Source organism: Tinamus guttatus, unplaced genomic scaffold (genome assembly GCF_059628265.1).
Source record: "Tinamus guttatus ecotype Peru unplaced genomic scaffold, ASM5962826v1 Tinamus_guttatus_pri_ptg000302l, whole genome shotgun sequence".
Classification (NCBI taxonomy): Eukaryota; Metazoa; Chordata; class Aves; order Tinamiformes; family Tinamidae; genus Tinamus; species Tinamus guttatus.
The window spans coordinates 47,964-63,860 of record NW_028288836.1 but is presented as its reverse complement, the minus strand read 5'-3'; the positions used below and the strand labels follow the sequence as shown (position 1 = coordinate 63,860).

At 43.2% G+C, this 15,897-nt stretch overlaps 1 protein-coding gene across 1 annotated transcript in view; it reads right to left on the bottom strand.

Moving 5' to 3' along the window:
- Window positions 1-15,897, bottom strand: part of TRIO (trio Rho guanine nucleotide exchange factor) — a 167,382-nt gene that overhangs the window by 106,273 nt on the left and 45,212 nt on the right. The window contains exons 11-14 of the mRNA XM_088528145.1: window positions 10,479-10,648; window positions 9,380-9,554; window positions 2,355-2,550; window positions 1,583-1,749 (exon numbers count right to left, since the gene is read on the bottom strand). Coding sequence (XP_088384271.1) covers window positions 1,583-1,749; window positions 2,355-2,550; window positions 9,380-9,554; window positions 10,479-10,648 — 708 coding nt within the window. The remainder of the gene's footprint in view (window positions 1-1,582; window positions 1,750-2,354; window positions 2,551-9,379; window positions 9,555-10,478; window positions 10,649-15,897) is intronic.

Below are 15,897 nucleotides of genomic sequence, written 5' to 3'. Positions count from 1 at the left end.
TAAGAAATTTTTCCTTAAGTTCCTATGGAATTTTTGGTGTTTCAGTTTCCGGCCATTTCCTCTAGTCCTATCAGTGGCCACCACTGAAAAGAGACCATCACCGTCCTCTGCACTCCCTCTCTTGAGGTATTTATATACACTGATTAGATCCCCTCTCAGCCTTCTCTTCTCCAGGCTGAACAGGCCCAGCTCCCTCAATCTCTCCTCATAGGGCAGATGTTCCAGGCCCCTGATCATCCTTGTAGCCCTGCGCTGGACTCTCTCCAGCAGCTCCACATCCCTCTTGTACTGTGGAGCCCAGAACTGGACACAACACTCCAGATGTGGCCTCACCAGGGCTGAGTAGAGGGGCAGGATCACCTCCCTCGACCTGCTGGAGACGCTCTTCTTAATGCACCCCAGGATCCCATTGGCCTTCTTGGCCACGAGGGCACACTGCTGCCTCATGGTCAACGTATCATCCACCATGACACCCAGGTCTTTCTCCGCAGAGCTGCTCTCCAGAAGGTCAGTCCCCAGCCTGTACTGGTGTCTGGGGTTATTCCTTCCCCAGGTGCAGGACCTTGCACTTGGCCTTGTTGAATTGCATGAGGTTTTTCACCACCCAGTTGTCCAGTCTGTCCAGGTCCCTCTGGATGGCAGCGCAGCCCTCTGGGGTATCGGCTACTCCTCCCAGTTTGGTATCATCAGCAAACTTGCTGAGGGAGCACTCTGTGCCTTCATCCAGGGCATTGATGAATAAACTGAACAGGACTGGACCAAGGACTGACCCCTGGGGGACCCCGCTAGCTACAGGCCTCCAACTAGACTCTGCACCACTGATCACCACCCTCTGAGCTCTGCCATCCAGCCAGTTCCTAATGCACCTCACTGTGCACTCATCTATCCCACACTTCCGGAGCTTGCCCAGGAGGATGTTGTGAGGGACGGTGTCAAAAGCCTTGGTGAAGTTGAGATAGACGACATCCACCGCTCTCCCCTCGTCTATCCAGCCGGTCATTTCATCATAGAAGGCTGTCAGGTTAGTCAGGATATTCCTCCACAATCTACAATACTCTTTTGCTTGTATTGGCCAAAATACAGAACATCTGTCCTACAAACACATGGCAGACAGAGGCTGAAACCCTTTTTTCCTGTCACATTTAATTTCCACAAACCAAGCAAACAGAGCAAGGCACGCAAAGTCAGAGCACATACTACAAGTAATTATTTCATAATACAGCACTGAAGTGTAATGCAAGTGCTGTGTTCTGTGCTGTAAATGAACATTAGTTCACTATCAAGTGAATTATTCCTTCTCCTGCACTAGCCCATGCTATCCTAACCTACTGACAAGCCATAAAGGAGAGAGACTAGATCAGCTAGCAAGCAAGTCTGCATAAAAAAATAAATCAGGCAGGCTACATATGACACCTACTTGGCTCTTTGCTTTAGTCTTTAAGATAGCATGCAGCTGAGTGCTGCTGCCCATCGGGACAGCTTCTCTGAATGACTGCCCGCATGGAAAGCAGGAATCTGTGTTTTGCCCTTAGCACATAACCAGGTGCTCAGGGCAGTGCGGAGCCCCGCGCCAGGCGCCTACCTGTTTGACCTCGGCCTGCAGGTGCCGGAGCTGCACACACTGCTCCAGGTGCTTGCGGTGCTGCTCGGCCGCCACGTCCAGCTCCTGCTGCTTCTCGTGAAGGAACTCGAGCAGGTCCTGCACGCGAGTCGCCATGTCCACGTCTCGGTCGCACAGCAGCTCCACACCTGCAATGAGCCAAGCACAACTTTTCTAGCCAAGGAGCACCCATGCACGGCTGTGGGCTCTCCCACTTCCTTCTCTCAGGGTATCTCCATCTTTACCTTTGCTTAAGTGAGCATGATTTTTGCACTTTTCCAAAAATGCAATTTATTTTGTAAGTATATAAAGACATCAGAAATTTGAAATTTACCCTAGGTGAGTGCACACAGACAAAAAAGACATCAAGCAAAGGGGTACAAGAAACCAAAAAAAGACTTTCTACTTGAAAGCCAAAAATTATAGCTTGATTAAACTGCTTTAACTATAAAATTACCTCCCACTTATTTTATCTAAACTTAATGACTTTGAGCTTCTCCAGGGGAATTTCTTCTCTAATAGCTAAATAATTTCATGTGTTGCTGATTCCTTGTTAGTGAGTACAAGTCATAAAAATCACATATTTACAATACTACTGATTCAAGCACAAAGAAAACAATGTTACTGGCTGATTCAAGTCCAAAGAAAAAAAAATACACAGAAAACAGTTAACCAGCTTCCCTGTCACATCCTAAGGATAAATAACTGAGTAATTCTTACAAAGGCAGCGACTAGACCAATGGAGCCATCTTACCAGATGCCTGCACTTCATTGACATATTGTAGCAGATCCTGCCCCTGGTGGATGACATCAAAGGTCAAGTTATTCATGGTCAGGGCTTTGTCCGCATGATGCTGGAGCCTCTGTTCTGCTATTGTGAGATCTTCAGTATCAAAGTCATTCATCTGCTGAGAGAGCTCATCGTTCCAAGACTCCAGGTCTGAAATTATCTGGAAGAAGGAGGAAGACGACCACGGTCATTCCTTGCTAGACCATGTGGGTTTATTTTCAAAGCTGCACATAAGATGATGGAGGTCGGAAACTTGAGTTATCCAGTACTGACGGACTTCATTAAACATGTGCAGCATGCGTCAGGCATGGGCTTTTTCAGCATGAGATTTAAACTCTTGCAAATGCAGAAGAGCATTTCTCTCATCTCTCAACCTGTGCTTGCCCTGCCAAAGCCTGTGATGACACTACAGGCACCCTAGCCTTGTCTAAAGTACTTGCCCATGAGGACATCACTTGTGAAACAAACAGAATTAAGATTTTTTTCATATTAAAAGAAAAACGTGGATCTAATATTCCTTTTCAGTTCTTCAGGCTGCACTAATAATTCATACATTAAGTGCCAGCTCAGCCCTCTACTATTTCATTAAAGCTCTTTTACATACAGGTCAGTTTTACCCCTCTGTGAGCAGAACCCACAAATTCTGTAAGCACATTCAACCTCTCATAAAACAAGAAGCAGTCTCTATCACAAAAGGGAAGGTAGTTAGTGAGTGCAGTAAGAACAAAAAGCAATACAGCAGAGTTAAATTTACTTGCTGAAGTCATGCAGCTACACTTCAGTTCTGGATTTTACTTTCAGGCATAAAACATTCAAGCAAGGGCAGTAAAAAGAAGTCTAACACACATAGGTCAATTATAAGTCCACCTCCTCTGTCCACACAAGTGGATTTTCCTTATGATATTCCTAAGCCTGCCTGATCCCCGGTAGCTGACATCATTTCATCAGAAATCAGATCAGTTCATCAGAAATGGAAAATTCTCCTTTTAATTAGGACACAAAACTGTTTTTAAGTAAAACATAATAATATCCCAGCAGAGTCTTTACAAATCTCATTGGCCGCAAATGCTTGGATTTTTATGACATGGCCGTGATGCATCAGCACTTATTTCAAACAAGCCTTCTTGATACACTTTTCGAGCAATCTTGTCATCTTTCCTGCCCCCATAATTTTTGCCACAAGTTCCTGTAGAGACAACATGGAAAGCAAAATTTTAGGCATCTAGAGTGATGTTATACCTGTTTGTTGAGTTCTGGGATTTCAGGAGTAGGACAAACTGACATGAACAGTGCTAAATAAAAGAGGGAAAATACCTACTTGCACACTGAGACACAGCAAAAAGGGGATCTGGCCACACGGGCAGTTATAACAGAAGTGCTGGTTGCATAAATACTCTATAAATGTCATTTGCTGTCAGCAGAGTGTGCCACTGTGTTCCAAGTGACTGAGCTGCGAAGTTACCAAGTCAATTAAAGTGTAAAATAAATTCCAGGAAAATAAACTTTGCAGGAAAAATAAACAACAACAAAAGAGCTGAAGACGTAGCAAGGCTAAATTGTCTGTATAAAGTTTTTGTAGTTGGCTAGAATCTCTCTTGACAGCTTTTCAATCTGCTCACCTGATACCATGAAAACTGAATATCTTGAGCAATTACTTTAGAATTGTGGCATCAGTGAGCCACTTAGTTCTACAGATAACTTGCAAAAATCTTAGCCAATTCACTAAGGCAAATTTTGCATTATTACATAAGGGAAGCTGTCCAACAACTAGCATAGCTACCTGCAATCCGTAATTCTGATCAGTCAATCCCTAACAAAGTGAAAGTGGGCATAAACACATTTCAGAGGCAACACTGAAACCATAAAAAAAAGATAGTCAAGGGATATAGGAAAATATACAGACCAGGGCTTTTGTCCACTGCTCACAGCTTCTTTCTTGTCTACCATTTGCACTCTGAACACCATGTACACAACTTATTCACGTTGCAAGTGGTTTTCTCCACAGACACACACACAGCCATGCTTTTGGATATTTGCTATAATGTGAGTTATCCCTTGAAATCACATGGGAGAGTGAAGGAGAGCAAGATTTCTTATTATTGGAAAAACTACGGCTGCTATAGCTTTGTCTGTAAAATGGGTTTGGTCTGGCCACTGACAGAACTAGAGGAAACGGCCAGAAACTAAAGCATCAAAAGTTCCACAGGAACTTAAGGAAATTTTTTTTTAACAGTGAGGGTGACAGAGCACTGGAACAGGCTGCCCAGAGAGGTTGTGGAGTCTCCTTCTCTGGAGATCTTCAAAACCCGTTTGGATGCCACCCTGTGCCACGTGCTCTAGGTGACCCTGCGTGTGCAGGGGGGTTGGACTAGATGATCTCTAGAGGCCCCTTCCAACCTTAAGCATTCTATGATTCCATTCTACTCTATGAGTACATATTAATTTCTGTCTGGATTAATGAGTCCGGCATATTTTCTGAGATGCACTAAACAGTAGATCACCTAGATCACCTCAAACCACATAACAGGCCACCTACTGAAGATGCTGTTCCTTTTCACTGGAGGCACCTTGATAACCACAAAGATCATCAACATGAACATATTTTCCAGTAACTCTCAATCTGGGATAGTTACATGCTCATTTACTACTAAAAACAAAGGTAATTTAAGATCTGTTTCTTCAAATCATCTATTGCATTATGGAAAACTCTCAGTCATCAGACTTACCATCTCATTGTCAAGTTCAGGTAGTATCCTTTAAAAAAATAATTACTTGGTTGGTTTGACTTGGTCAAACTTAAAAACCTGAGTGTTGAAAGGATGGGAATTCTGCTGTCTTTCAGAGTTTAAATATCAATAAAAAATGGCTTTGATTTAACATGGCACATTGTGCTTCTGTTTTAAAGACAAAAATGAAGTCCTCTCCCAGCTCCCCAAGGTGCCAAATCCGTCTTACTGCCAAACTGAGCGAAAATAAAGTAATGAACACCAATGGCCAATCAGTTAGAGCAGGAAAGTATTGTGGCTAAGGTTAAGCACTTTATATCAATATAACAATTGATTTTCAGTAGATTGCAGTCCTCTACATCCTCTCATACCACCTGGGATTCACTGTACTCGACACAGTTGACAGGCAGTTTTAAGAGGGCAGCACTGCGTGTCACTTCAGCTAGGAATTTTCAATGCAGTAGCATTTTCATCCAGTAGAGTTTTTCATGCAGTAGAGTTTTCATCGCCGGAAGAACAGCTTTTTAAGAAGTGTAATGTGTTCCCATGTTTTTTGCAAGCCCAAGGTTAAGATCACAGCCCACACACTCTCTGAACTAGCCTGAAACACTCACTGCAGTGCATGCCATTCCCTGGCCATCATTCAAAAGCATGAGAAAACCCATGATAAAAATTAGTCGAACCAGCATGGCTAGCCCCATGCTCAGACAAAAGACAGGAAGCCCTAGAGCACATGATAGCCAAGTATCTCAACAATATTAGAAATCCTCACACCCCTCTTCAGCAGTAATTAGACGGCTCAAGGTGACTTATTTCAGCCATTATGATCCGCAAATCTGAAGGTATTGAGGGCAGTTAAAGAAAGAAAAAAATGTATCAAGTACTCTCTGCCCACATTCTCCAGGGCTTCCCCTGGAATTTCTGCTTTGCAAGAGACTTCTTGAGCAAGCTCCTACTTTGCTTTTAAAATTTCATTGAGACAATTAGCATTAATTAAACACAACCAAGTCAAACAGTTCTAGTAAACAATTAGAATAACTGAATCACAAATTAATTCTATTCTTCAGGAAATAGTTACCCTGGTATAAACACATGGAAACCACTTACCACATCATCTGTTCAAGAAGCCCCAAGTGTGCAGTACGAGCTGCCTGACATACCTCTACATTTTTGAAAACCTAAGGGACAGTGACAGAAACTAAGGCAGGGAACAATACCAAAGGGGTGCAGAGCGTGAAGAAATTTCTGGGAATAAATTAAGAACCACAGATCTCTCTTCAGAAGAGCCTAAGTATCCATCCTTCTGTGGGGCAACAGAACGCCAACCAGGACTTAGAAAACTACTTACTGGGGCAGAAAGGAAAAGGAAGGAAGGGGAAAAGACTGAAATCCATGATCCAGCATATTGCATCCTTGTCTTTTCAGCTAGGATAACTGGATAAGCATCCTGCAAGTAGGGGCCAAAAATAGAGCACAGATAAAGCTATGGCTTGAAATGCATGTGGTATGCTCTGTTTGGAGCCCTGACATAGGCCTAGAAGTATTTAAGTCATGGACAAGCAGAAACACAGGCACAGATGCAACAAATTACACATGTCCAAAAGCACATAGCACTGTATGCCATATTCATGGCTGCCAGTGCTACCTTTCTGCTCTCTAAGCCCACATAAGAGCTTTTTTATGTTTCAAATACTTGTCTGCCCTAGGAAGGGACTCTTCATGGGCATTACTTGTTCCTTTGCTTTGCCTTCAGGTAGTACAGGCACCTGCAACACAGGCCTTCAAGTTCTTCACAGCTGCTTCCAAGCTTTCCAAGGACAGAGAGGGTCAAGCTTATGTGGCAAGACCAATGAGCAGAGAGAGGATAGCCCTGTAGTTAGAGTAACAGCAGAGAAGCGGCATAATCTGAGCAGGTGCAACTAAAGAAATTTTTAGTCAGCAACTAAAAGAAACTCAAAGAATATTTGATAAGTCCAGGGAGGAAAACGGACAAGAAAGGAGGACTAACCCTAATCTCCACTACTGGTCCTAGGCGCAGAGCGAGAACCTGCGGGGTGCCAAGCATCTTTTGTACCTGGGTTATTTTGCATGCAGTAAGTAAACCTGGAAACATTATTCTCCTTCCACAAAAGCTGTACCCACGGGCTGCTACCTAGAACAAAGCACCCCTATAGACTGGTCTTAACTGACTAGGTCAGTTGCACAAAATCTGTCACAAAGCAGGAGGTCAAAACTAGGCCTGCAAGTTCCTGGCTGGTATGAAAATGTAGCTCCTCTTCACTTCCACGTTACTTCACCTTAACTTCTGCTTTCAAATAAGTGACCTGGAACTACCCTCTACATTTTCTTCCAGGAAGCAGCTGCACAGATGTCTGCCTTCAAGGGGAAGGAGCAGAGAACTGGGCTTTACTAAGCACCAGAGGCATAGGTTTTGTTTCCATGCCACATAGGACACACCAACTCTTTCAAAACAGTAATTGGTGCATTGTTTTATGTTGTCATGCCAAAATGAAAACCATGCCAAGCTTCAGCTTTAGATCATGTTAGGATATGCAGCTTTCCACTGCAAAACCTTACGGGCGTCACCAAACTGATATACAAACTGATAGACACAGCAGTACTGTCATCTACACCAACACTGTACTGCCCTGAAGGACCAGGACACACCTGCAAGGCAGGACTGCTGGCCTTCTGCTACCTTTAAACTCTGGTTTACGTCACCTATGGCAGAGAGCAGTCACCTAAATGCGAACTTCGCCCAAACTCTGAACCTAATTCTGCCTTCAGTTTTCTCACCAGCCCTTGCTTTTCCCTCCTCCTTCCCTCCAGCTTTGTGCTCTACTCAGAAATGTCACACAGACCCCACTGAGCACTAGAATCCATGTAGATGGCAAAAGTGCTGACAGTCTCATAACAAGATGATGTCTTTTATGCCCCATCATGTACAACAGCATTCAAGTAACTACGACACTCACTGTTCTACCAGGCTGGCCTAGCCTTTTCTTTGCATATTCAAGAGAGCTGCTCCCACATAACCAAAGCAGCAAAGTCCCTGCACATTAGTTTCATGTCCCCACTGTGAACTGCAGAATAGAGAACCTTCTTGGTCTTCCCTTTCCTTGGGGTTATTACTCCTGTACAGCGCACGGCTTCGATCCCTCTGTGGGAACGGATCAAGGAGTAGTGCCTGCCTGTTCCTGCATCGCACCTCACCGTCTGCTCGACTAAACCAGCACCCAGCTATGTAATCTAATCATGATTTTAGGAAAGCACCTGAAGAACCATCATTTCCACTGTTTGTCTTTTCACCCCTGTTCCATTCCTATTTCATCAACTGTTGCAGTTTCACTGTCTGCCAGGAAGGGGTAAAGTTAGGGCTGCAACTCGTGGTTTTCAGAGTCTCAAGGCAAACTGTTGCATAGTCAAACAGGATCATGTACCAATAGAAACTCTTAAGCTCTGAAAGTAACAGCTCAATTTTAGTCACTGTGTGCAGCACCAGTGGTTTTAGAGAGCTCAGACAGCCAACTTCGCTGAAACTTTATAATGCCATGTGCTACCCACATAAGCTATGCATGGAGTTTCATATCTGCTTGTCAACGTTTCTATACACAACCATAAGCTTGACAGCTGATATTGTTGTAGCTATGTCATAAAACTTGGACAGACTGAAAGAAATTTTACAGAATAGTGACCACACACCAACTACAACTGATTACATTATTTTTAGAGCTGGGAAAGAGCCTTATTGAAGTGTGGGGGAGCACACAGCCCTCAACAGCATTCCCAAAGATTAAAATAGAATTCCACACACCACTTGTAGCTGTCAACTGAGAAAAGGGCTACCAACATGGTAAAGAAAGGAAGACAGAGATTACCACAAAAGTTCGGAGTTGTGTACTAAAGCATCTTGCAAATCTTATCATTCATCCTTACTACAAGCCTACCAGTTACAATATCAAGGCAGCTGGATATTTAAACCATACTTGCCAAGTGAAGCAATTGGTATATATGATTTTACATAACAACACACAGAGAAACACATGCTCAGATGCACACTGGGATCCAATTAACACCAGAGAACCCAGCTCTGCAGGGACTTTCATAGGCAAGACAAAAGCAAACCAAAGTTCAGGTGAGAACTTAGTGCAGCAGTCAGCTGAGCCACATGTCAACGCAACCATGCAACCATCCTTGCAGAAATGTTCCCACACAACGAGAACAGGAGCAGCCAGTGCTGCGCAGCTCCAGGCAGACACTCACATCTATTGCGTCTCTTTCAAAGATGCGGAGCTGCAGAAACAGCTCGAGCTTGATCTTGCGCTCTTGGAAAAGCTCCTCCATCTGAGACTGGGCCTCATCCAGCTGCTGCAGGACTGTCTCTATGTGATTGATGGAGCTGTTGTGGGGGGTCTTGTTACTAGAAATGGCAGAATCCCTATTCAAAGCAGAGAGAGAGGGGAAAGAGTATTTTAAAAAAATGCAACACAATTTAGGTTCTAAACATAACCTTGAAATACAAGACTTTTTTAGATAAGAGGGTTCGTGGAAGCCACATTACACAAGGACTAAGTTCGTACATCTTTGTTAGTAGAATCTCTGTTAAAACAACATCTAAGTTAAGTTTTAACAGTTGAAAGAACTTTAAGAAATGAGATTATTTGCATTTTTTGACCAATTCAACATTTTAAGGACCTTCTTTTTACAATCCTTTTATCGTGGAAAAAAGAAGGGTCACGATAATCATTTACTCCACTGAAACTTCTCGGCAATGAAAAAACAAATTAGAAGTTTGGAGAGAGAAACAGAAGAAAAACACACACAGAAACAAACAAACAAACAAAAATGGTCCTTAGTATAAAAAAAAGAATTCAGATAAGATGACATCAGTTCCTGCAGGAAATTGGGTTGCCCCCATGTGTGGGTCCCCACATTTATAAAGGCTATTATTGAATAAAATGGACTGCAAAATCTTTGCTGGATACAAGTTACAGATCGGTGTGAAAAACAATTTCACATGTCACTTTATAACAAGGCCACTGCTCAGGATTCAAGCCCTGTGGAGCCCTGCAAGTCTACAAGCATGTGAGTGCTCCCACCACAAAGGTAGATCATGTAAACAACATCTTGTCTGCTGAAGGTACTGTTTATGAGCTGTGCTTCCTGTAAACACACTGAGACAATCACGACCGAACAAAGCATCAATGTACTCCTAATATTTATAAAATGTATTTATAGGCCCTATATTTTAATCATCTCCATCCTCAGAATAGGAAGAGGCTCCCAGAATATTAGAGATGTGCCAGAAGAGATTTAAATAAAAACAGGTCCTATGTTTAGCTCTTGCTAAAACATGCATTACCTTAGCTGCTGAATGAGATCTTCGCCTTCTTTTATGACGTTGACTGTAACCTGCAGAGTGGTCTGCTGCTGTTGACCAAAACGTTTAATCAGGTCTTGAACAGCCTCCACGGATTCTGCATAGACATCGTCAAGCAGCTCTTTCTGCAACTCTTCAAGCCATGTCCACAGCTAAAGGAGGAAGAAAGAAACGTAAGCGGCAGGATCAGGCAGACACTAGTCCAAATCAGTCTCCCTGGAAAGGAAAAACAGACGGAGGGGAAAACAGGATTTGTTTTTCTTCATAGGAAAATCCCATCTTCAATAAAAAGAAGCCTTTGTTCAAGCTAAAGTTTTCACTTGTTGGAAATACCATGAAAGCTTTATCCGTGTTGCTAAGTCACCCGTTCTTTCCCATTTTCCTCCTCCAGCCCCGAGTGCCTGCGAGGGAGCAGCCGGGCAGTCGCAGCGCGAATCCCATCTGCAGCGCAGCGAGAGGCACCAGCAGGGAAATGCTATGGTAACCCTCCCTGAGAGAAGGAAGGAAGGAAGGAAGGAAGGGAGATGTATTGTGGACACCATCACATTTGCACAGCCAGGCTGACACATGCACACAGATAACGTAACATTTTCAGTGGCCTTCAAAAAGAGGGAAAAGAATAGAAAATAACATTTCTCTATCTCCTTATAGACAGAAATAAATGCAAAAAACAAATTACTTTCTAGCATCATCTCTACAGCTAAGATTACCCTGTTGACTTCAATTTACCACTCTTAGAGCAAACATCACCACAGATAGTTAAGCTAGTTAATTCCAATTTCTTCACTTTTTTTTTTTTTCCCTTAACATATGCGTGCACCCTCACACAGAACTACGTTCTTACACACTGTAACGTATGGAAAATTCCCTGGGTATACACTGCCTAAGTATTATTAGTGGTCACCTGACTCAGACGCTGGTCTTTTCCACAGTTTTATGAGGGAAGCTGTTACATCCTAAGTTCTTGGTGGAAAATTTTCACCAACCATGTCTCGGGCACCTACGATCAAAGCACCATGCGCGCTGCCTCCTGGGGCACCCCTGTGAGTGCCTGCAGCACTCACACACCGCAAAGTGCGTCCCTCCTCTCCTAGCCCCCTTCCAGGCCTGTAAGCGAGTCTAAGAGCAGTGATTGCTTTTTTTTTTTTTTCTCCTCTGAACAAATAACTTCTTTGATTGAAAGCATTAATATCTTTGGACTACTTTTTAATCTCTGTCTTTATACATTTTAGAAATATAAACAGGCTTCATTAACCTTGAACCTGATTAAAACGTTAACAGAATTAAAATAGGGTCCGTAAGCAAACTGGCTTAATTTCACAGACAGTAAAACAAACGTTTTCTTTTGTTTACTTATTGTTTCCTGTAGAAATACCTGTTTCATTCTGATGTCTATATGAAGATTTACTAGCTACCAATGTAGCTACATTAAAAAATTCAATGAAATAGCCCAGGTCTTAAATATTCAGTTCTATTAAAGCTTTATTTTAAAACCAAATGCTTGTTTTTGTATATTTTAGAGCCTTATATAAATCTTCCAGTATTTTTTGACAGTAGCAAGTTACAGGCTCAATTTTCACAAATCAATAAATAGCGATGGGATTTAACCAAAGCACGTTCTCTATAAAGTACATTGTTAAAAAAAGAAAACACAACTGCCTATTCATAAGCACTATGTTCTTCTGACTACCCGTGTGCTTCAAAGACGACGACTGTCACATATCGAAACGCAGTTCCAAACTCACAAATGTTACTATCTCAAGTCACAACAGTCTTTCTTAATAGAAAGGAGCATGAACCAAGAAAACTTACCACGTGTGCCCAAAGCACTCAGAAGCATTCATTCCAACATAATCCAATGCAGCACCCAATTGTTACTTTTCCCCCCAAATGCAAATTTAGGAGTACAAATTTCAAGATAAATGAAACTTCAGATCAAGGAGCTTGACAAAACAAACTGAAAACTGTACCCAGGTTTCAAAACCCAGACAACATGTTTTTCTTCCCTCTGAACTCAGTGTCCTATTTTTCTGATTCAGACCTATGCTTCCTGTTAGAGATCTTCCAAGTAAGCTGGTTTGTACACAGAATTAGTGCAACTTGCAATTCTGCAATTATATTAGTTAAAAAGAGAGTAATAATTTCATGCCGACTACAGAACTCACAAACTCAGTCATCACTGGAAGAGCTCAACCTTGCGCTTACTGCACTATTTAAACTGACTTATAAGCAGCATAATTCAGAGACGTCTATCGCAGACAAATTGGATTTAGAGCAGACAAACTGGAATTAAATAGAGCCTCCTGGACCACGTTAAGTTTGCCCCTTGGCTCCCTTACAAGCACTGCAACTCAGTGGGGGCCTGAGAGCACCTCCAGGCTTCCCCTCCCATCACACCCGCGTGGGGGACGCCTCTCCTTGGGGTGCCGCCTCCTCCACGGCGCCGCGCGCGGGAGCTGGCAGGAGCCATGGCACTTGGCACCGCCGGGCCGCTGACGCTCTGCCCGTGTGAATATCTCCCTTCATGCTCACCCCGGGGACCGGGGGCAGAGCCAGCGCTGAACAAGAAGACTTTTCACTCCACAGAGCCGGTCCCCAGCACCACCACCTAGCGCAGAAGGATGTGGACACAGCAGAGCGCCGTGCGGCCCCGCTCAAGACCTGGCTGCCAGGGACTAGCTCCTTGGGAGAGAATCAGCAAGATCGTAAACACAGCATCTTGTCCCCAGGATATACCAAGGGGCTCGGAAGGACACGGCCCTGGCTAATTCATTAGCCAAATCGCCCTCTGCCCGGGCAGGAAAAGCATTTTGCGAATGTGCAGAGGAACAACAGCTGCAATTGATACGCAGTACTCGTCTAGCTGTGATTCATAGGCTGGTGAAAGCAGAACACAGTTTAAGCCATTTCAGAAGTGACTAAACAGCTTTGAGACACTTCCAGGCCAATAGTTATTCTTTCTAGTAGATTATCAAGCAAGCTTTTTCAGCCTTTCCCACTAAGCTTCTGACAAACAGCTTCCAAGTGATGCAGTCTATAGGCGAGTCACGAGAGAGGAAACACAACTGTCAGGATACCAGGGCTGGATGCAGATCAGCACAATCTGCTCAGGGGAGCTGAGGCACAACTGATGCAGCCAGCTGCCTTGCAGAAAGTTTCAAGCCTAGAATTAGCACTGCCTATACTGTAAATTACTTAACTGACCTTGCTTCCTGATAGAAAACTACGGATGAAGATAGTATCAGAGAGGAAAGCCTTGCTTAGGAAAGCCATAAGAAACCAAGAAGTTCACTGTGGAGAATCAACACAGATGACTGTAGCCACACGTATGTTCAATCAGGGCAGGAGTAGAGACTTTTTATTTTTACTTATTTATTTTGAGATAATGCAACATTTAATGAGGCAGAGCTTAGCAATAAACACTTAATGAAAACTTTATCACTGAAAGCTTTATCTCAGTGCGAATTTTTGAGCAACTTTCAGTCATGTCTTTTTATTACTCTGTACAGGACAGAGAATGAAGACCAAACCTAGCACTGAGTCCTGTGATTCTAGGAAGAGCTTTACCCAGTGCCTCTGAGAAATCTAATGTACAGTTGTGTACACTGAGTGTAAGTAACTACATCCAGGCACTGAACAAGGTTCTTTGCCTTTCATCTGCTCTTCACATCGTGGCAGTATTAAAATAGGACAGGGAAGACAAATTCCAAATCCCTGACAGGCAAATGTTTCACCCAACATATTTTTCTCAATCTAAATATAGGCATAGCCTAAGAAACATCTGCTTGAATGAGCCTGCATCCTGTGCTACCTCTTTCCCAAGTTCTTGGGAGCCTGCCATTAGTCACTGAGATAGTATTCGCTTAATTGTCTGCCACATCCTGGAAGTCTCAGTGATTCCATCATGGGCCTCCATCTATTTTAAGTCCCATCCCTGCAATCTCCTGAAAGACTGCAGCTAAGCAAGCCTTTGCTATTGATCTTAAGGTATTTTATTGAGTATAATCAGAGACCAATCACTTGTTACTAAATATCTTCTCCAGTTCAGAGGTTTACTTTTCATTAATGGTAGAACATCTGTCAATCTCTTTCACAATTATTTCATGTGCGTGCGTTTATAAGCTTGAGCTTTCTGGACACGTAGCAGACAAAACCTACACTTTATTATCACCAAAAGACTGAGATACTGAAGTCTTAGAAGTTTGTCTTCCAGGGTCTTTGAGTGACATTTAAGACACAGAATGCATGCTTTTTTTAATTATTATTTATTTATTTATTGAAGAATCTAATTACCTTAGAAAAGCTACAGATAGCTCTACCCATTCTATAAGCACATTTGAGTGATTTCGCTATTCACAACAAAATCATCCTGGTAAAAGCACCAAGCTTCTTAAAATACTGATTACCAGTGCTCTGTTTGCATTCATCCCACTTCTTACACAAAAAAAAAATACTTCTGTATACCATGGCATAGTTCACTCAGTTTAAAGGTGTATTGCTGCTTCTTGAGCAAATGCTATCTCCATAACTCATGGACACTAAACCCTAAATTTGATTTTATTCCCCTCCTCCCAAACAAGGTGCTACCAGAATTGAAATGCTTGAGAGGAAACAAGGGCCAGGCAACCTGATTATAGCTCTATCAATCCACCCAAACACAACCCAGCACTCTGCCACCAAATGTGATTCTCATCTCAAGTTTAAAAACTGCCAACCTCAGCTCTCAGATTTGAGAATGCCGACACACCAAAACAAGGAACAAACACTACACGTATTTCATGAAATTTGCCCGACTGGTCACAGTGAGTGTTACTGCCTTGTACTTACGTGACAGGCATTATGAGACACACACACAAAACTCAGGGGAACAGGGTTGTAACGGTGACACGAGTGCAGCTGAGGGCTGTTGTGCTGCTTGAGAAGGGCCCGCGCGGGGGCGCAGCTCCAAGGAGAGTGGCCTTATTGCCACCATCCAAACGCGCCCTGCAGAACCCGGGAACGCCAGAGAGCCAGGGCACATGTGGGCTGTCGCCTCAGGACACGGAGTGCCGAAAGCCTCAGCCAGCGGACGCCGTATTTCTGACATGGAGGCACGAGGCACAGTGTGGTCACGTCCATGAATTTTTTTGGGTCAAAACTGCCCCACTGCACAGCTTGATGTGGATCAATCCGCAACTTCATGGTCAAAAAAGGCCTCCTCAGTCTTCCCATATGCTGGCACCCGTCAAACGATGCCCTCTTTCTCCAGCAAGCCTTGTACATGCTATCCTTTCAATAGTTTTCTTCGGAAACAGCAAGTTCTCATACCTGAAATCTTAGCCAATTCCATTTCCCTTTTCTTTATTTCATCTTTCATATATTCTGATGTGACGTTTAGCTTGAGTAAGGTGAAAAATTAAAA